This window comes from Mastomys coucha, unplaced genomic scaffold (assembly GCF_008632895.1).
Source record: "Mastomys coucha isolate ucsf_1 unplaced genomic scaffold, UCSF_Mcou_1 pScaffold13, whole genome shotgun sequence".
NCBI lineage: Eukaryota > Metazoa > Chordata > Mammalia > Rodentia > Muridae > Mastomys > Mastomys coucha.
In genome coordinates this window covers 35,473,482-35,495,845 of record NW_022196895.1, presented here as the reverse complement: position 1 = coordinate 35,495,845, position 22,364 = coordinate 35,473,482, and the positions used below count along the sequence as shown (strand labels likewise).

General features: G+C 43.9%; 1 protein-coding gene across 2 annotated transcripts in view; it reads right to left on the bottom strand.

Moving 5' to 3' along the window:
- Arhgap26 (Rho GTPase activating protein 26) overlaps positions 1-22,364 on the bottom strand; it is a 430,094-nt gene that overhangs the window by 10,494 nt on the left and 397,236 nt on the right. For both annotated transcript variants that reach the window (XM_031365552.1, XM_031365553.1), the window contains 2 exons: positions 8,317-8,427; positions 2,708-2,799 (listed from right to left, as the gene is read on the bottom strand). In XM_031365552.1, coding sequence (XP_031221412.1) covers positions 2,708-2,799; positions 8,317-8,427 — 203 coding nt within the window. The remainder of the gene's footprint in view (positions 1-2,707; positions 2,800-8,316; positions 8,428-22,364) is intronic.

The following is a 22,364-nucleotide window of genomic DNA, read 5'->3' as shown; positions in this document are numbered from 1 at the left end:
GAAGCAGGGAGAACCGGCTGGAAGCCAGACTGGATGGAGTCTAGAGCACACAGCAGAAACAAGGGAGATGCTGTGCCACAAAAAGGTGGAAGGAACTGACTCCAGACAGTTGTTCTCTGACCTCCATGTGTGTATCATGGCATGAGCATGCCTACAGTCACACGCATGCACACAATGTCAGTATAAAAGAACTGTGAGAGGCCCCTGGAGATTGCAGGAGCCTGTGGGAAGGGAACCAAACTTCTCTTCTTGCTACGTGTGTCTTTAGAGGGTTTGTGAGGGTTACCTCGTGGTAGTGGGAGGAGTCCCAGAGCTGGCTGGGCAGAGCATCCCATTGGGAAGGAAAGGCCCTGGCAAGTAAGAGTCATGGTGGTACTTGCCTGACTTTGTGTTGTTGTTCAAAAAGGAAACTTAAAAATGAAATGGGGTATGCAAAGAGGTACAAGCTCCTTGGAAAAATAGTCTGGCATTTCCTCAAACAGTAAATATGGAGTTGCCATGTGATCCAGCAATCCCAGGAGAACTTATTTTTTAAAACACTCAAACACTAATGTCAATAGAATAGCATTCTTAACAGTGAAAAAATGAGAACCAATAAGGTACTCCAGCAATTAAATGATGGATGTTCACGTAAAAGGTGGTATAGCCACACAATGAGATACTACTTGGCCATAAAAAAGAATAAAGTGTAGATACATGTTATAATATGGATTAGTGTGAAAAAATCACATTATAAAAAGGAAATTCTGTTTCAAAGAACACATTTTATGTAATTCTATTTGTATGAAATGTCCAAAGCAGGCCAATATAGTTTAGGCAGTTCCCTTGGGCTGGATAGAGAAAGTTTAGGGGTAAAACCACTATGATTGCTAAAGAGTATGGGTGTGTGTGTGTGTGTGTGTGTGTGTGTGTGTGTGTGTGTGTGTGTGTTGTGTTGTCCTGGAATTAAATCATGGTGAGAGTTGCATAACTTTGAATATACTGCTCATCTGTGGCAGGGGCACAGCTGCTCCATCAGGGATGCCCATTCTGATTTGTCTGCAGGGGAACCTGCATTGTGTTATTACAGCTGGTCTGTGCAGGGCATCCTGACCATGGCATGGTTAGGGGCAGTCTTCAGCTGACCTATTATACATGCCAGTCTGCTAGACTTGCAAGCATCAGCTTCAGGCAGGAGAGGTGGCTGCACTGGCCATTTTATATGCTCTGATTATTAAAGCTCTGAGAAGAAAGTCAACAGAGTCAAAGTTTTAGGACAGTACTTTGGACTTGGGGAAGCATCACAGTGGACCTTGGGCTTATCAGGACACATACAGTTTCAAATTTGTCCCAATTGCTGCTGGCCCAGGAGGCCCAGGCTGGGACTCTCCCTGCACTGTATGCTGTTTCCCACTCTGTCTACTCATGCCTGACTAATAAGTGGGCAGAATACAGGGTGTGGGATACACATGGTGCCAGGAACTCTAGATTTGATGGCAGCCTCCAACTTATGGCTAGCTGATAGACAGTCAGGCTGGGACCATGTTGGCCAAAAGGTAAAGCTACCCTTGCTTATAGGTCATAGTGCCATGGTCTTTTTCTAAGATAGATACAAGATCCTGACAATAAAAGAGGAAACATACTGAATACCTCCTATACATTAAGTGCCATTTTATACACACTACATATTAGATTGATGTCCTTCTACCATGCCCTGTAAGATAGGTGTCTTAGCTATTGTGACAGAGAAGAGAACCAGGTCACTGTGGGGTGATGGCAGTGCTTCAGGTCACATCAGAGCAAATGGTTAGGCTGGGACATGTACTGTGTCCTGGCTCTAGGGTTCAGGCTCTCCAGTGCTGTGCAGGCACCTCGACTGCCCTCCACCTCTGCTGGTTCTCTGTCACATGGGGAGAGGTAGGTTTAGGGCCAGGCAGGGGTGCCCAGCCAGATTGCTATGCCCTTTGCCTTCACTCTACATGAGGCCAAGGAGTAGCCAGAGCAAATGCACGGGTTCTGGAAGCAGGCAGCTGCCTTTCTGGCTTCCTCTGAAGGAAAAAGAATTAACTGCTTGTAACCCTGAAGGAGAACTTCACCCATGGAAAACAACTGTCCCAGAAACTTGCTATTTGCACAGGAATCCAGATTTTCCACTTAGGTAAATAATTATGCCAAGCTATGGCTTCACTTCTAATTATAAAGTATGCTTTTAGGAAGGAAGACAGAAAAGGCACAGGACAATGGTGCACCAAGCAGGTCCTTACTGCAGGTTGATGGAGTGCCACAATACACTTACACCAGGATGCTGGGGCAGGCCGCTGCGGCGGTACAGGTGACATCACACTATGGAGTCTGTTCTGTGCCCTCAAGGTTGAGGGAGGAGGCTTACTGCCTACATTGCTGTCTGGGGAGTGGGCCTTGTCTACTAAAGATAATTCAGGCCCAGATCCCAAGGGGAAAACAGGACAGAACAGGTGAACTTAACTTCCTCTGGGGTCTCTGCCCAACTGCCACCATCCTATACTCCAGTCCCTTGTCTCTGACCCTGTCTTGCTCACAAATGCTAATCACCCAGGCCAGGTACAGTCTCACTCGGAGTTCGAAACAATTCAGTGACTAGATGTCTATATGGGTCTACTGATGGTAATACTCCAGAAGTCTAATTTTGGGGAGAGATACCCATGCCCCCAGATTGGAACTTTGTCCATTTGCTTCCCTTCAAACTCACCATTATCGAAGATGGCGCCTGCTGTGAAGGAGAGCTCCGAGTCGTGCTCAGCTTTGCAGGCATACAAAGCCTTTGCCTTCCGGAGCGGTGTGCTGTGTGGAAAGGCAAGTTTATTTATTTAACTGTTTTTAACCCCAAAAAGCCACAGATAGTTCAGGTTTCTTTTTTCCTTCCCCTGCAAGCCACCTAGTCCTCTCTCCTGGGAAGAGCCCGGACAAGGCAGCCAGATGGCAAAACAGGAGGTGGGCAAGTTGGAAAGGCCACAGGAGAAAACTGAGGAAGAATCAGGAAAAGGCCATACGCTCTAAGAAGCCACAATTCTCCAGGGTCACCTTGTGCCCCAGAGAAACTTTACCTGGGAATTATAACAGCTGGACCTGCGAGGAAGGAGCTGTCCTGACAGAGAGCTTGCAAGTAGGAACAGACCCAGAGCTTGGCAAAATATGACCAACACTTGCTCTTGGAGGCTGACAATGCCCAGTAAATCCAGGAGAAACTCCAGCAGAGCCAGGTTTCAGCCCAGGCAGGGGTAGCCATGAGTTTCCACAAATGTTCTCCATTGCTGGTGGGGCAACATTTTAGAGATGAAACTCTTCAGCCCCAAGGGGAGCAAGGATGGCAGAGGTGTACAAGGTGGTGTATGAGCACACATGTGCACCAGTGTGGCAGTTTACAGAGGGCACGGGAAAAGGAAGGGATAGAGGTTGATCTCGTATTCTATTTTGGGATCTCTTTGTCAATGAGTATTGACAGCATTCTTTCCGTGTCATTAGATGCCCTTAAGAATATTTACATGTCCTATGGACTTTCAGATAGAACCATACGTAATAGAATTGAAACTGGGACTATTTGTATGTCACTTTCCAAGTGATTCTTCCATGCAGCCAGAGTTGAGGCTGGCACATTTCTGTGGTGAAAGGGCCAATCTTTGAGCTCTGGAAGGCATGTGGTCTCTGTTGTAACTACTTCATGCTACACTGCTGTACACAGCAGCTAGGGGCAACATGTAAACAAACCAGTGGGGGATATGTTCCAGCAAAAAGCTATCCACCAGAAAACAGGGGCAAAGTTTGACCATCAGAGGCCGTCATGTGATGTCATTCGTGAGGGCAGGGTAAATTTACTCTCTTCTGTCAAGTTTGACTTTGGCACCTGACCACTCTCAGCAGTCTGCAGACTCGTGAGTCACAATGACATCTAACTGTCACAAGTGACTTTCTCCAAGTCATCTGAGGGAGTGCACTCTGGAATTCAGAGGCACATTGTTTTAAAAGAGCCAGAAGGAGCACTAGCTTAAGAAACAAGTCAAAAAGATGTATGTCATTTGATGTGTCTTCAGTTGAGAGGCTCTTGGAGCTGGTGGTACCCCAGCCCCCAGTGTGCACTGGCTTCTAGTGGCTGAGGAGGCAGAGCATCCTGGATCTTCTGAACTACTATTGCTTAGGGATGCCAAGTGCAGGCTCTCTTTGGCAAGGATGAGGCATGAGTGATGGAAACCTAGAGTGGGGCCATTCCTTTGAGTCCTGGGTCCTTGAAAATTGAAAGATTGACAATCGAGAGAGTCTGTCATACAGTAGTAGGGTGAGCAGAATTGGTGGTTATCCAGAATGTGTTGCCAGGGAAGGTTCAATTTACTGCAGTTCTCTCTGGTCTTCTAATAGCCAAGGAATGATGGTGGGAAGGGCAGACCTGAGAAAGGGGGATAGAATAATGCAGAGACACCGGGGATGGGGAGGAAAGCCTCTCGTTTTCACTGATTCCAGCTGGACACAGCTCTTCTGGTGTCATCTCATTAAACAATGAGCCTGAATGTTGGTTAGCAAGGGCTCAAGCAGTCAGTGTGTAGCCTTTCAGATTGGACAAAAGTGTACTCCTTTCTCTGCCTCCTTGACTACTGGAGGCTGCAAAAGGTACTAAAACAGCCAAGCCTTATACTGACAAGCATGTGGAGCCTTGTATGACATGCAGGGTAAAAGGGGAATGCAGGCCAAGGCCAAGGTAGCCAAGGTAGAGACCATGCTGAGGCAGGGCTGCCTCTGAGGGCAGGGCGGCACAGGATGGCATAGTCCGGAGAGACCAGAGAAGGAAAGCTTTCTCTGGATAGCGTTCTCCTAGACGTAACTTATTAAACTCATTAAATAAAGGTAACAGAACAGAATAGGAGCCACCCAGGAAACTACTAGGACTGTGTGGTAATTGGGAGAGCAGAGGTCATGGTCTCTTGCATTCACAATTATTATTTGAAGGGATTCACACTCCACCAATATTAAAAAGTTGCAATTTAGTAATGAAATACTAAGAAAATAGTGTGTTAAAAGTAAAGATGAGGGTCAGGAGAGAGTCTGTTTTTCTGTAACAGCTGACAATCACTGGGAAGATCCTCTCCAACTACCTAACAATATACAGAAACCAGAGGGGGACTCAGAGAGGGACAGAATGGGTGTGTTTATGTATGCATGCATGTGTACACACACACACACACACACATACACACACACACACACACACACACACACACACACACACACACACACGTTGGTAGTGCTGGGGATCAAGCCCCGGGCAATGTGGATATCCTAGGCAAGCATTTATCTGCATGTCTAGCCCTAGAGGGCATGCTTTTAAAGGGAGTTGTCCCCATTCCCCACAAGTATGGTCACCAGAGAAAGGATACCTAGTCAGATCTGAATTTTATGCAAATAATATTTTTAAGTATATTTAAATATATTTTAAGTATGGATATTTAAGTAGATATCCATATACTAAGAAGTACATTTTTATTTATGTACAATTCAAATCTCAGTAGGCTGTATGTTTATTTGTTTTGCATATCTGGCAACTCTAACTGGGGAAGTTATGTCTTGTTAAAAGTCTGCCATTGCTGTCAGTCTTGTACCCAACAGCTCCCTGTCAAAGTCTCAAAAGCGTTTGCTCCAAGTCCTGCCCCAATGGAAGATCGTGTTGGCTAGAGACCTGGGTTTGGATGCTCTAACTCTGACCGAAGGCAGCATTGTCGGTTGTTTGGTTCCTGCCCTCCTCTGCAGCTGGACACAGTTCCCATCAGAGCATTCTTCAGCGCTGGGCTGGGCCTTCAAGGGCATGAACAACTTTGGAGCCTTCTGCTGGTTCACTTTTAATTTTTGCCTCTGAGCATGGAATGAGGCCAGGAAAACACTCAGAGGAATTTCCCTCAAATGCCCTTGCAAGCTTGCAGAATGACAACCCACTCTACGGTACAAGCTACTGGAGGGGGAGGGGGCAGCTTGCAGTGGCTTGAGCATTAAGGCAGTTCTCTGGGGCCCAGATACAAATTAGGGGGGGTCTGATATGGGTTCTTCTTGGGAAGGGGACTGGCAGGTAGAGAGACGGGGCAAATGTTAAAGGGGGGCTCCTCCAGGGCTCGTGTTCTTCTGTGCTGAAAAGGCATCTCTACTTCTGAGCTTGAAACAAGAAGCTCAAAAGTGTCTTGAAGGGAGAGAGGAAGCCTTTCCCACAGGTTTCCAGGAACCCTAATTAGGCCTCATCCAGAGTCTGTCCTTAAAAGCCTTGTCAAAGGAAGGTAATTTGAAGTTTTGTGTTCTTTTAGTCAATTTGGGGAAAGGTGACACTAGACCTGAACAATGGGTGTATGCCCCCACCTCTTGGCTAGACACTGTAACAGCAATTAGGGACTGGAACCAGTCTCTGGTCTCCTAATGGGCTGTCTTTTCCAGCAGGGTCCTGATCTGTGCTTATCTTAGCATAAGCAGTAACTCCATGACACCCAATTCCAAGCCCTACTGTGGCTTGCCTATTTCAAAATGGCAGATTCCTAAAAGATTGTGGGAAAGCCTCATAATGGTGCTCCTCTAACAGAGGCCAGAGGAGGCAGTACTGAGCAGCCATTTACTTGCCTCTAGGCCAGCCCCATTCCCCTAATGCCTGAGGCTATTTAATAAGTGAGTGAGCCATTGTAGGTGTTCTGCTCCAGGTCCTCATGGGTCAGTGACTGACCTAACTGGTATCATCCACATGGTTTCTGGTGGCTAGAAAGGAAATTATCTCCTAAGTGCCTAAGGAGACACTAGCTTAAGATTTAAGAATTATTCACTGCCCAACGAATAATTCACAAGTAGCTTAAGTGTTAGGAAAACAGTACCTAATTTTTACTTTATCTATGGGGTGAGGAGAAAAAGAACATATTGCAGAGCCATCTCTCCCATCGTCTAGGACCAGGCTAAATGGAAAGTCATGTCTCACCCGCAGAGCTGAGGGCTGGGATGGCACAGAACCTTCACTGGGGCTGTCCAGGTCTTTAGAGGAAAAATGCTGGGCAGATGGCAAGCACCCCTAACTCTGCCGTGGCTCTCATTTAATAAAGTGATCGTTTTCTTTTTCTACAATATGGTTCAAACCATTTGTCTTCTGGTTCTCACATGAGACAGAATGACACAATAGATGTGAAGATGCCCAGGGGGGGGAATAAGTCATGTGCTTGCATACACAGACAGTGTGGCTTTTCTAAACAGTGAGCATCAGCTTTATGAATTAGGTGAGCCTGTGTGATGGGCTCACTGCTAAGGAGAAAAGGCGGGATGCAGAATTCTAACCAAGGCTAAGGATGCTCGTGATGCTTCTACCTGGACTCTGCACTTGGCTTGTTGAATTTGTAGGCCTGGTCTGCGAGATGCCCAGTGAGGGTCCCAAACATAGAGGAAGCCTGCAGGGTCTTTGCTCCCCTCTTTCCCTGAATTTCAAGAGCTGCTTTTCTACAAAGAGCCCAAGAGCAAACCCCCACACCACTTGGCTGTGGAGCTCTGCAAGGCAGGACTGCAGCATGGCCTTCTGGGAGAAGAACTAGATCAAGCCACTCAAAAAAGAGATGGTGCCTATTCCTATGAGCACTTAGGGTTTATGACCTATAGAGATACAAATGGGCTGGGAGGTCAGAAGATTCCTGGAATACATGGGGGCTAGGGAGGTGGAAGCCCTGAGTAATTTGAAGAGTAAGTGATTCATGTCTCTGACTTTTATTCTACGTTATACTAATCTCTCATTCAGTGGATCTGGTCTCAGTGGCTAGCTGTCAATGCTCAGGGTTACCGGCCCAACCCATAAGCATATGGTGCCAGATAGTACCTGATAAAATTGTGACAAGGAAAGGCCAACTTATGTCTCAACATTGACCCCTAGAATATTATCTTCCACCAAAACATGGAGAGCCCAAATGATTCAGAAAACCATTCAAAATAGGTGCTATTTTTGGAGATTCTGTTCCGGGCAGCAAGGATTAATATGGGTAAAGGGTGGAAAGGGTATTTTTAAAATGCCATGCAAGGCCATGCGTATTGTGCCTCTTGGCTTTGTTTCTTAGGATGGGGTCACAGGAGAGCAGGGGAGACCCCCACTGTCCCGGACCAGCTCTGCATACACGGGGACAGGTCAGTCATCATCCGTACTTTTACCTGGAGTCTTCATGGACCACTTCTTCTGGCCTGTCAAAAAGCAAGTGCAGGTTTGGATGGCAGGGAACAAAGTTGACGAGGAGGCTGAACACTGCATGAAGAGAGGACCAAGCCAATGAGAGAACAACGGCAGCAACATAAAACCAAACAAACCCTGCCACAGACCTGATGGGGGATGAGTCGCTGGACGTGGATGAGGTGGGCATAGGGCTGGATGGCGCCGAGAACATCGGCCATGATGGCGAGAGGGGTGAAGTTGGGCTTGGATTCGGGGGGCTGCAAGACACAACAACCAGAAAACTCATCAGCACATAGGGAAGCCACGAAAGGAGCACAGGTGGTTTATGGGAGGCCAAATGACAGGGCGCTAGAGCAGAACACGGGAGCACCAAAGTCCAGAGGCATGCTGTCAAGTCTCCATGCTCCAGGTCAGTCTTCTGTGTCTGAGGTAGTAATGCACAGACAAGCCTCTTTGGCCTGCCTCACAAATGCTTTCTCAGTGGCCTGAGGTTCTCCACTATCTATTTACCACTGGCCATTGGTGGACAGGCAGTGGACCTACCTACATGAATCAGTATCCATGTGTTTTGCCGCCTGCTTTGGAATACACTGACCTCACTCTCCGCCAGCCTTTAGCTTTCACTGTTGTGTGCTTTTAAAGTTATGTCTCAGCAGAAAAGAGTATTTTTCTGGGCCACAAAGGCCATTCAGCCAGAAAACAATTTCCTGTTTACATTTTTAACTACATGGGCTGTGTGCCATTGGAGATCTGAGTGTGCATTAAGAACACGCTAGGGGACAGGCAGGATGGACACACACCTTTCAGAGACAGCACTTATGGCTATGAGCAGCTCCCTGGAGATGTGCAGCCCAGGTCTGTGCTTTATCTTGTTTTGAAGATACTCCAAGAATAACCCCAACCAACAGGCAATTTTACAAACGGAACCAAAACCTCAAATTTGTCCATTTTATAATGGGATGGGCAGCTGACCAAGGGCCAGAGAGGAAGGGTTGAAATTATCATAATCTGGCTTAAACATTTTAGTTAGCCATATTGGCCACCTGACTTATTTCTGCAAATTGTACAAACACCTTAGCACCTAGGGGGAAAAAATCACAGTATGTCACAAAAAGTACAAACCCAGATGCCTGAGAAGATGAGGAGTGTAGCTAGTCATGTAACCAGCCACACTGCCTGAACCTTCAGCTGGCTGCTAGACTGTTCAAAGCTCTTTATGGAGGTACAGTGGACAGGAGTCAGTCCTAAAGGACAGTCACAGATGGGAATTTATGTGATGGGGATTTATATGCAAGAATATGTGTGTGTGTGTGTGTGTGTGTGTAAAATGCTGTTAACATGAAGATCTGCGTCAGCATTCAGAAAAAAATCAGTGTGAAGTTCATATCCTTGAAACTGATGAAACATTTAATTAAGTGTCAGCATGAGTATTATTCCTTTGCTGTAGCTGGACTGTCTATGTATTCCCTGCAGGTATTAGGTGATAACTAGTAACTACATTAGTGGCACTCACTAAGATACTCAACAAGCCCACAGACAGGCACTGCTGGAATTTCCACTTCACAGATGTGAATCCCTGGGCTACAGTAGCAAAGCTTGCCAGTCTTTAAGTGACCGTGCCAAAGATTCACCCAATGCTTTGACCCAAAGCCTGGGTCTTGTTGCCAGTGTTCTGTCTCTGGGAACACTGTTCCGCTAGGCCCCCCAAAAGCTGCTTGACAGACCCACAGCATTAGTGATTCTCTTAATCACTGATTTATGAGTTTCCTTCAGATATCTACCACATTTGCAAGGGAGAATGGAAATGTAGTCGCTGATTCAGTATGACACAACACATAGTAAATTCCATAGACTTCACTGTCCTGTCTCCAGGGTCCTGTCTGGTAGACTCATCCATAGACTTCACTGTCCTGTCTCCAGGGTCCTGTCTGGTAGACTCATCTAGCAGATGGGATTCATACAAGGGAAGAAATAAAATTCAAGAGTAGATCCTTTTATCAATTTATTCAGTCCGTCAATGACTCATTGATGAACACCCATAATGAGCAAGGCAAGACAGTAAGTACAATTTGCTAAAGCTCCTGGCTCAAAGAGCTTAAAGCATATTTGACAAGATGCAACAGGTGAAAAAGAAAAGCAACAACCAAGACAGTAAGAATCACTGGTGGTAGGTCGGTGACTCTTGCTATGGGTTGAGCATCTACTACTCCTGGGGACTCTCACTTCAGGAACAGCTGTCCCTCACCTCTGCTGTGCAGCCCTCCTTAGTACTGTGCCAGCAATGGAGGCCAAGCTTTGTCAGGCCCCTCTCTGTCCCACTTCATAATGTACCAGTCAGGAAGGCCTAAAAAAGGACTCCTGGATCATGGCCAAAACCAGAAAACTAAGTGGTACCATGGGAGGGTCAAAGGAAGAACTTGGACTCAGAGGCCTGGTCTAATCTGTTCCTGTGGCAATGCCACTGAACAATTCAAAAGGATTTACGAAATAGTTTAAAATGACTTCTTTATTGAGGAAATGCCTGTAGCTTCCTATCTCATCTGTACGGGAAGTGTAGTCTGGGGATACAATACAGGGTTCTGAGTGTTCTTCTCTATCCTCAGACAGCTCAACAGTAAAACATGGCTGAAAGTATTGGGGGGGCAGGGGAAGGGGGAGGGCAATTGTAGCTTCTGTAAGAAGTGACTCTTCATGTCTCTTGTCAACTGCCATAATATTAACTGCTCCTTTAAATGTCTAACAGTATTTTATTTGTTTGCTTTAGTCATAGCAATAACATTTATTTGCTATGAAATGACTAGAGTTTCAAGTCTATTACCACTGTGCTGGTGTTCATGTAATAATCACACGCACCCTCTTCAGTACTTTTTATGATGTGTTCAACTACTAAGGCAATTATGCTTTTCAGTTTATACTTCAGAGGCGTGTCATAAATGTCCCTATCAACAGCACCAGCATACATTTTGATATGCTGAAGAGAGCTTATAACAACAGAAGGGTTGTACACATAGAAGTGATTCTCTAAGAAACACGGAGACATTCTCCTTTAGTTTTGATGGAATTCATATAGCATATAGGAGGGACTTAAAATGAGCAGAGATGATGATGATGACGATGGTGACGATGACAACTCATGTGTGTAAAACCAACAGTTTCCTCTTTACTATAGCAACAGCTGGCTATAGGTTCTTTATTAAAATGACAAGAATTAACAACCAACCAACCCACAAACAAAACCCTCTCACACCATTACAATCCCAAACAAGTCAGGTCACCAGAAAATGGTCAATTTCACCTTCAGCCTTAAAACCTCCAATAAGAAATTCTGGATTCTTTTCCCACTAATAAAGCCAAACATAACAAACAATAGAGGTTAGAATGGGAGGAAATAACTTTCTAACTAGAGTTTGAGCAGATGACCCCTATAAAGGCTTCTTATAAGCCTCGGCCCAGCTGGGTAGTTCCCAGTTGAATACCCTAGCACATTTTTCACCCTAAATATTCCTGGAGTCCCGCCAAGCCTTCATCCAGGCCCAACTGCAGCAATAACAGCTTCAACTTTAGCGTGGAAGGAACGTTTGCTGGGCTGCTTTGCATCTAATTGGAAGGCTTGCACCAGTTATAGCATGCTGGCCCATGGTGCCCTCAAAAGGAGTTGTCTGCCTAGGCGGTTCCTTTGACATCTCACACAGTGAGAGAGTTACAGTTTAGGAAGAAGATAAGCAGAGGGCTTGGCAGCCTGTGAGGTTGTGGCTGATAGTTCAAGTACAGTGTGTAGTAATATCATCAGCTCGACACCCTCTGTCGTGAGTCACTTGAAAGATGGGACGTGTGATGTACCAGCCAGGGCACGCTTGCCATGCTATGAACAGCGTTACGTGGGCAGGCTTCCAGTCCCAACAGAGAAGCAGCAGACACTTGGGGGTCTTTACACCGTCATTATAGGGCTTGTATAAGAGGAAGGGTGCTCTTACTGGAGACATAAGCTCACCAATAAAAATGAAGTTTATCCTGGGTGAAGGGTGTATGACATAACGTGTTCATCTGCATATGCAAGGCCCTGGGTTCAGTCCACAGCACAAGAGATAGAGGGGGAAGAAAGCTCATCTTTCCAAATTCTTATAACCAAATTATGATTTTATATAAAAATGGAAAAATACTTAAGAAAAAGAAAAGCAGGGAAGTTGTATATAATTTACAGAGCTGATAATCACTTTACATCTTAGCCAATGCTTTCTGACTTTTGGGATCACCATAATATTATATGCATGGCTAGCAGGTTGTTTTGTTGATGTTACTCAATATAATGAGATTTCCAATGTCATTTAATAGGCTCTAGTACATTTTCAGTGGCTACAGTGCATTCTAATGTATGGTATACCTGATTTATGTAGTCATTCTGTATGTAGTCTAGATTGTTCTCCCCTTTTCGCCAGTATAAATAGCACTGCCATCACATCCTTAAAGAGGATCACTGCCTGTGTGTCATCAATTGTTTCCTTAGCATAAATTCCTGGAAGTAACATTAGTGGGTAAAAGGTTAGGGATCTTCTTTTAAGGGTCACGATATATCCTGCCAAATAGCTTTTCAAAAGAGATCTAGTGAATGCATTCCAACAACATTGAGCATTATCATGTTCAAAAGACTAGACAGGTTGCTTTGGTTTTAAGATTAGCTTAGATTCTCCCTCTCTTTCCTGGTATTTCCAATGATGTGAAAATGAGTGTAATATCCTCTCAGTGCTCTGGTTCTACATGGAAGCAATATTTATGTTTCTAAATTATATCAGCCTAATGCTAAGAAGTGAGGAAAGCACACAGACAGATGAACAACCACACCTAGGGACACTGAACGAGGGGTGGAGTCAAGAGAAATGGGAGGAGTGAGTATTCAGCTAGCCTAGAACTCTGGAAGACGGATAGAAGGAATGAGGAGAAGCTGAAGGCTCCTGAGCCAGCATCACACTGTGGAGAAGACATAACACTTGCATTTATTCCTCTGTTAGAAGTGACTCATGATCTGTAGCCCATGTGCCTGTAGTTCAGGCCTGGGCTAGGGCTGGCCTTCAGACCTGGAATTGATGCTGAAGCTAGTAAGGCCAGTCTCATCTGGCTTTATCTCTTTTGTCTTTATCCTCTCTCCCAATAAGGAGATGGAAAAAACAAAAGCATCCTGGGTAATATAATTCCAAATCAGTGAGTACCTGTTTTCTAGAAACAGGATTTGCGTTAGAATATCATGCAAAGAGCAAGAAAGTCAAGCCAGCTGGGTGAGCAGGGCTGAAAAGAGTGTTGGTCATCATGATGACAAGAGTGGGTCTGGGCAAATGCTGCAGGAATAAACGTGTAACTGTGACAACTGAAAATCACAGACTCCATCATAGTGTGTGTACTCAGCATTTTACAGCAGACACTATGTATATGCCAACCTTTAGGAACTTGTAAAATGTGATTTCAGCTTAACAAGTAGAGAAAAAGACGCTCATATGCTCTTGAACCTCATTCTGTGTTCTGTTGTGACTTACAAGTATGTTTCTGTATTCACACAGATTCTTTCTCCTCATCCATTATATTTTACATATATTTAAATTCTGACAGTTATAGAATGATCCCTTGTCTTAATGATGCTGGCTGACAAAATTCCCTTAGGGTCTTAATAGTCATGGGCAGTTGCTCTTAAAAACACTTTTCTAATAATCTGCACTAAAATACTCAACTCATCCACAACAGCTTTTCTGTTTTTCAGCTTAAAAAATTCTGATGGATAAGTTTCAAATCAACTTTGACTCTGATGCTGTGGTTGGAGATGAGGAGCAAGCCCAGGCTTTACAGCAAGCTAACCAGGTTAGCAGAGGTGCCTACTGCCTACCGCTCACTCAGTGAACAGGGTGAATCTTCTCCAGAGATGAGTCAGAGAGGGGAACTCTTGATGTGGAATGAGATGCCTGGACAAGAGTTCTAGTTCAACTTCACTGTAGAGAAAGCCCTCTATAGAGGGAACCAGTACACAGCCCATGGTAAGCTCAGTCTCTCATGTTTTTTAATCGTACACTCAGGTATACCAAAACTGGTTCCTAAAATTAAATATATTTGTTTTCTTTCAACCAAAGAAAATGCACAAGTTATAATGCTATTTGTAGGATGCCTTGAACATTTCTCATTTTTGGAGGGAACACTGTAAGAGTTAAGCATTAGCAAATATAAACTATCTGAATGTTTACGAAGAAGTCCCAATGCCTCCTTAATAGGCATATTACTATCTTAAGCTGAATTTAGAAAAACTGGCACTGTTTATCCAACGAATATTTTTACCTACAAAATGAAATTCATGAAGTGAAAACAAAAGAAAAGACAGCGTCACTGGACTGACTCTTCCGTTCTACAGTAAGTTACAGCAATTGTTCTGATGTCATGGAGACATAAACATGGTTCTTAAAATGAAATCTGCAAGCATGGGTAAGAATGATGTAAATATAGCACTCATAGATTAGATTCTCTAACATAAAAATGTAAGGGATTCTTCTATAAACAGTACTAGAATAACTGGATACCTAATAACACTGGGCCTCCTATCTCACCTCCATACAAATCAAATGATTTCCAAGTAGACTACAGATCTTAATACCAAAGGCAAACAATAAAGGCCATAGAAGATAAATCCAGAGTTGATTTATCCAATGGTGTACTGTAAAGGAAAATACAGGTAGACTTGACTATATTAAAGCATTAACTTTGAGCCAGCAATAGTGCCATGTCTCTGTAATCCCAGGGCTTGGGAGGCTTGTAGAAGGATTATAAGTAGAAGCCAGCCTGCGTTACATAATGAGTTCAAGGTTAGTACGATCCTCTCTCAAAACAAAATAAACACAATCAAATTCCCCAATAAAACCCAAACAAGTATGTTTTCATTAAAATATAACATTAAAAGAAAGGAGAAAGGTCTCTGACACATAAACAAACATGGAACTCATCGCTGGTTTCTTGAACTACTACTGACAAATAAGAGGCCCCCAGTAGACAATGGGAGAAGAACCTGAGTAGAGCCTTTGAAAGGGAAAGCCAAAGAAAAAGAAAGTGTTGTGCTTTTCTGTAGGCCAGGAAGAATACATGAGAGCCACAGCAAGGCAATCCTATATGCCTATAAAATGACTAGAAGGTGGGCTTCAAATAAGAGAAGGCTGGTGCTCCATGTGGAACACCCCAAACCACTGAAATGTACTGAAGGGGAGGTAGAAACTCATGGCTACTGCCATTCTGATCAACATGAAGATCGCATCTACAGTCCAGCAGCTACATTTCCAGGGTGTCCCCTGCAGCACTGTGTATTCGCATCCTGAAAAGCAATCCATGAAGAACTGTTGTATAATCAAAATATTTTTCTCTTTCTTCTGTCTCTCTTTCCTTCCCTCCTTTTTCTTCTCTTCATTGTTATATGAAAAAAAAAAAAAGAATGAAATATAGGGTTATTTCTCAGACCTGCCACCTAGAATTCCTTTCAGTTAGACAAATGTGACAGTCTGCCACCTGCAACAGACATGCTGGCAGAAAGTTTTCTGCATGTGGCAAAGGCATGTTCACATTGGCTGTACTAGCATGAGATCCTTGTAATTACATCAGTACAATTTGCCTTCGAACAGATAGACAGCTGCCATGATGTGAGACTCAGGCCAAGCTTACTGTTGTAGAAAAATATTAGTGGGGAACGATAGTGTTCTATTAACTTATACATTTTGTCTCTTTAAGATTGCTATTCCCTTGTAGTGTGTGTGTGTGGGGGGGTGAGGGGACTCTAAGCATTACATCTTCATGGACAGCCATTCAAAGACACTTACAGTCTTCTCTGGATATAACATATTTGGCAAGGGGTTTGATGATGAGACATGTCAACTTCCTGCATGAAAGCTAGTTCTAATTACAGATCTCAATGACCACTATTGCCAGTAATGCGTGCATTTTACTCAGAAGCTCACAAGAAAAAAGACCTTTCTTCCAAGGGTTTCTATCTCAGAAAAGGTTGCAGCAGGGTCGTGAAATTCCAGGAAGGATCCAGGAAAAGATTGCTCCCTGAGCAATAATGCCTAGTGCCAACTTTATTAGCTGGACTGGCACCTGAGGTGGCTAGAGACAAAGGATAGTGTTGTAAGACTATGAGTGAGAAAGAGGGATACATACTGTGTTTCTTCTTTCTGTGTAGCTAATTCTGATTTCTGAAACAATTTGTAACACATTTTTGGGAAATTCAGATGATCCCAACTAAGCATGCAAACCACATGTTACTATTCTGGGAAACAGCACGGAAGGCCTGGACACTTCTGCACAGTCTAACAAGACATAAGTAATATGCAGAACAGGGCAGAGGAGATGGCTCAGGTGTAAAGTGCTTGCCCTGCCAGCACAAGGACCTCACAGGTTTCCTGCCCAGAAAATGCCAGATGCGGCATTCACTAGGACTAACAGTGCTGGTGAGGAAGAGACAGGGATCCCTAGAGCTCAGCGGCCAGCCAGCCTAACCTATCTGGAGTCCTCCAGGCCAATGAGACCATGTATCCTGTCTAAGGAGCCACCCCTGAAGCTGTCCCCTGAACCACCTCTGCCCAGAGTGTGCAGCACTATTAGTTTGGAAGAGTAAAACATGGAACCCTCAAATTTCTGGAAAAGAAAAGTAGAAAGTACTTTTAGCATCTTGATATAACGGCGCATTTTATTACAACAAAGATGAATGAGTCGTGAATACATGGGTGGCCCTTAAAACTGTAAAGCAAACAGGACTTGACCAGAAAACCTGTTAATGAAATTCTGCTTTTATGGAAACATGCTATCTTTATTATTCCCAGATTCCCTGTTACAAAATTTACCTATTCTCTACACTTTACTTCTAACACTGAAAAAAACAAACAGCAATTGGGTGCTTTAAGGGCAGCCGAGTATCTGCTTAGGAGGAGTGAAGACTCTGGGTGACGTGTGACTGTGCTCAGGAACGTCATGGCAAGCCTTCCCTTACTGTAAAGCTGACACACTGTAAGTGCTCTTTCAAGGTCTGTGTGCACACATCTCTGTAGTTCTTAAACATTTTATTTATTCTTATTTTATGTGCATGAGTGTTTTGGCTGCATGTATGTATGTATGTGTACCACATGTGTGCCTGGTATCAAGGGAGGTTAGAAGAGGGGTTGGAGCCCCTGGAATTGGAGTGATGGATGGCTGTGAGCCACCATGTGGGAGCTGGGAACTGAACCTTGGTCCTCTGCAAGAGCAGCAAGTACTCTTAACCACGCAGCCATTGCTCCCGCACTATGTGTGTGTGTGTGTGTGTGTGTGTGTGTGTGTGTGTGTGTGTGTGTGTGTGTGTCTGTGTGTTAAGCTTCATGGCTTAAGTAGTTTTAGGTTTATAATAGAATTGAGTAGAATGTCCTAAGTTCCCTTGTCCATAAACAAACATTGTCTTTGTACATTTAAATAATTTCCTGTACTATCTACCACCCAAATGGCTCACTGTACTCTTTAGGATGTTTGAGAAAGCCAAAGGATAGCTTAGATTTTATGTCACCAATCCGTGTCATGTGTACATTTCCACTTGGCAGCTCCCAACTGATGCTATTCTCCACCTTTTCAGTCAGGCACCATTAAGGCTCCTACTGCACACCTTCTATGCACCATAACAAACCCCCTACCCTGCCCACCTCACTGAGAATTCATGCGGACTATTTTAGGGACTTTTCTTTCTTTAGTGAAGTTAATACAACCATCCACAGCCTCTTTTCTTTACTGGCGCACAGGAAAGTCAGGGAGGATGTCTCTGATGTCACATTCTGAGTAGGTTGGACAATATGTTATGGACACAGCAAGAGGCCAGACCATCTGGCACACTTTTCTATACAGTCTCCTCTCAGGGGAGGTTTCCTGTTTGCACTACTCAGAAGTGAGCAGGGAGAATTTTCAATAAGAGCCAAAATGTTGACTAGCAAAAACAAAAGAGTATCTAAAATTAGCAGCGGTAGTCTCAGGCTTTTTAGCTTTACAGTAATCCTGTAAAGATAAAATAAGGAGTCTAAAATAATACACTGTTCAGAGCTTCCAGCAATAGAAAAGGGTTTTCTGCTAATGACATCGGCTAGAAGGGCTAAATACTTATAACTGTACCAATGTCTGGATACCACAAAAGGCTTACGAGGCAGAGAGACAAGGAGAGCGGAGCTCTGTTGCAAAGGCCAGCACCCTCCAACTCTCCTTCCTTCCTTCCAAGTGACTAGCTGACTCACCTTGAATTCTACTGTTTACTCAGTAATCTAAGCATGTGGAAAATTGTTGTGCTTTGATTTCAAGCTATAAGAACGTCTTCCCTATTCCATCTTCAGTGCCTGGCCCTGCTCCTTCAGTGTGCTAAGCTGCAAAACTCTCTCCAGTCTCCTGGATTTCTACGAGTCCTCCCAATACCAGGGGTGCAGGGGCAGTGGGCTTTACTGTGATTTCTCAGCCCCCTGGTTTTTTAGTTCTGAGGACTTCCTGACTTGACTGTAAAAAATTTTGAATGATTTTCCAGCAAAGTCACCTCTCACTAAGGGGAAATAAAAATAATTTTAACATCTGTGAATAAAAACAAATGAAAGGAATATGATTTTCATATTCTCTTCCAGTTCTTATACTTTAAACATGGCACTGTCTATGAAGCAGATGCAGTAAGACAGTATTAATTATGATGTCACAAAATAGCATCCCTGTTTCTGTTCAATTTGAAGGGGATTCAAATGTACCCTGGAGAACCTAAGCAAAAATTAACACAGAGAACAAAACAAAATTTTTATTTTATTTTTTAACTGGTTCTTTCAAAATTTTGTGCAATGTTTTGATAATATTACCCCCTCTCCAGACCCATCTCCCCAACTTTGTGCCCCTATTCTATGAAGTGTACTTGGTTAACTTGGAAGGGGCATTTTGGTGATGATTTTAAAATATAAATTTTGCCATATAATTTCTCTGCTTGAAGCATTTCAATGCTTCCTCACTAATCAGAGGATAATGACTAAGACATTCTCAAAGGAATAGCCAGTCCTATTTTTGACCCATCTGACAGCATGCTAGATGTACACAGATCTCTTAAACACACTGTTCAATAAAGGTTGAGACTTCCCACTGTTTACTAAATGTAGCATAAATCCATTCCTCTGGCAGAGTTGCATGTGAAAGTTTAGTTCATTACTTGACAGCAGCTTCGCCAGCTCCCTTCACCTGGAGAAGCTCTTACCCACCCTAGAGACATGTCACTCACATCGCTGCAGGGAGACATGGAACCTCCTCCCCACCAGCACAGCAGCTGCTCCACGGACGAGCGGTATCTGGTCACCATGGACTCACAGGGCATAAGTCTCAACAACCCCCCTTTCTGGATCTAACACCTTAAGTGGATTGGAATAGGGGGAACAGAGATCTTGTTCTATAATCGCATGGCAAATATTTGCCAGCAAATGAAGTTCTAAAAAGAGAGGGATGAGAAGCAATCATAAGATCAGTAATGCGATTCCCCTGGATTCAATTGTACTTAAGGTTGGATATGTTGTGAAACAAATGCACACTTAGAACTTTTATTCCAACTCTCCAGCCTACGCAGGTTTCCCTCATTTGAAGGTTTCTCATAGTGAGGACCCAAAACCCCTTTCATTACTCCCCTCTTTTGGGTTTTTACCCCTCTTCCATGCTACTGTGGATTAAACTCAGGGCCTCATGCTTTCGAGGTGAGCACTCTTAATCTTGAACTATATATAGTCTCAACCCATTCGAGCATGTGCGTGTGTGCAAGTGTGTGTGTGCGTGTTTGTATTACAGAGTCTTGTTATATATAGTCCAAGCTCTCTCTCTCTAGCGTGCTCTCTCTCTTTCTTTCTCTCTCTCTCTCTCTCCCCCTCCCTCCATCCCTCCCTCTCTTTCTTTCTCTCTTTCTCTGTGTGTGTGTGTATTACAGAGTCTTGTTATATATAGTCCAAGCTGGTCTTGTGGCTATGAATTTAAGATCATCTTGCCCTCTTAAATGCTAGGATTATAGCTACCCACCACCCAATTCTTTCCCTATCACTTTTTACCTTCTCCCTTCTCCTTCTTTTGAGACATATTTCATGCAGCCTGGGTTGAACTGGAACTTGATATATAACTGAGAACATGCATAAATTCCTGATTCTCCTAACTGAATCCCCTATATACATATAGACAAGCACTGATATTTTCAGGTATGAGCCACCATGCTAGCCTTCCAAAACCATGGCCATTGAATGACCATGACGTAATAGTTTAGATAGCAGACTAATAAGCAAATTTGAGGTTATTATGTAGATACCCTGTATAGCCATTTAAAATATTAACTGCTCCGCCCCATCCCCCAATCCCTACAAGCCACAAATAAAGTGAACAGGAAGACACTGTAGCCCCGCCCTGTCTGGATCTGGCCCAGGAACCTCAGGTTGCCACCCTGTTGTCACCACAGCTGTAGTTGACATGCGCTTTGGGCACGCTTTAAGTTCCCCGCTCCTTGTTCCAGTGGGTACACATGCCTCTGCCTCTAATGTCCCTGCGCTCATGCTAGCCATGGCCTATCCAGTTATTCAAAGCATGCTTCAAATGCCGTCTCCTGCCTGATGCATCTATAATATCACAAGGAGTCAAGGAGTGCATCTTTCTTTTCTTAAGCCTTGAGGACTCTATTTCTCTCCTGGTCGTGACTCTATCTTGTACTGTCATTATTATATCCTCTTTGAACTTCTTAAACACTATAATAAGTTTCTTTGAACTGGCGATATTCAAAAGCTATGGTAAAATGAAAAACTCCACAGCCTTAAAGCAAAACATTTTAGGAAAGGAAATAAGTATTCACCAGAGAGCAAGGGCCAGACAACTGGCAGCCAGGGAAGCTTGCCATTCTGAAATCAAAATGATGAGAGGTCAAAGGGAACTGCTCTTTCTGGTTGGTCAAAACAGCTCTGCAGCCAGCCACTTGTTCACCAGCCTAGGATGATTATGCTTAAGAAAAAAGAGATACACTGTCAGGGGAGTTTTCCACGTCCCCCCCCCTTTTTTTTGGTAGGAAAGAAGGGAGAGAGAAATGCTGGGTGAATTCCTCAGCTTTGGTATTCAGTCTCAGTCACCATGACTTCCTCTTTCCAGTTGGATAACATGCAGGGCTGTCCTGAGCACACATATGTCCTTAGGATCATGACTCGGACTTGGCTGATGTCACTCATATGTTTTAAATATGTAACATTATTAAGTTCTTTAAACTGATCCCTCCAATAAAGCATACACCTCTACTCTAATCCTTTATTAAATAATAAAATCTTATTATTCTTCTAGTCTGTCTGAGCTGGTGCCTTGAGTAGACCTTGGGCGCAAACTCCGCAGCCAGTCCCACAACAGGATCAGAGGTGAGGAGGACATAACATCTATCTCAACACCAGGAGTAACTGGGACCAGCAGGACCCAGGCACACAGGAAGTCTGCCAGCCCAGTGACAGGGGTTCCTAACGGTCAGTCTGGGCCAGTGCCCTGAGAAGACTTTGGGCACAAACTCTGTGTTTGGGCACAAACTCTGCAACTAGTCCCAAAACACCCAGAAGAAGCTCCACTCCCAGGTGCTCTAACAAGCCCAGGATCCCAGGATCCCCAGAGACATCTTAACTCTGAGGAGTTCTGACACAACCAGGATCACAAGAAGAACAGTTCCCAGTCTGATTTAGCAAGGGCAGGTAGCACTAGAGATAACCAGATAACCAGAGGGCAAGCATAAGAAAATAAGCAACACAAACCAAGGTTACCTGGCATCATCAGAACCCAATTCTCCCATATAGCAAGTCCTGAACACACCATCACACCGGAAAAGCAAGATTCACATATAAAATCACTTCTCATGATAATGATACAAGACTTTAAGAAAGACATAAATAACTCCCTCAAAGAAATACAGGAGAACACAGGTAAACAGCTAGAAGCCCTTCAAGAGGAAACACAAAAATCCCTTAAAGAACTACAGGAAAACACAATCAAACAGGTGAAGGAAATGAACAAAACCACCCAGAATCTAAAAATGGAAATAGAAACAATAAAGAAATCAGAAAGAAGACAACTCTGGAGATACAAAACCTAGTAAAGAAATCAGGAGTCATAGATGCAAGCATCACCAACAGAATGCAAGAGATAGAAGAGAGAATCTCAG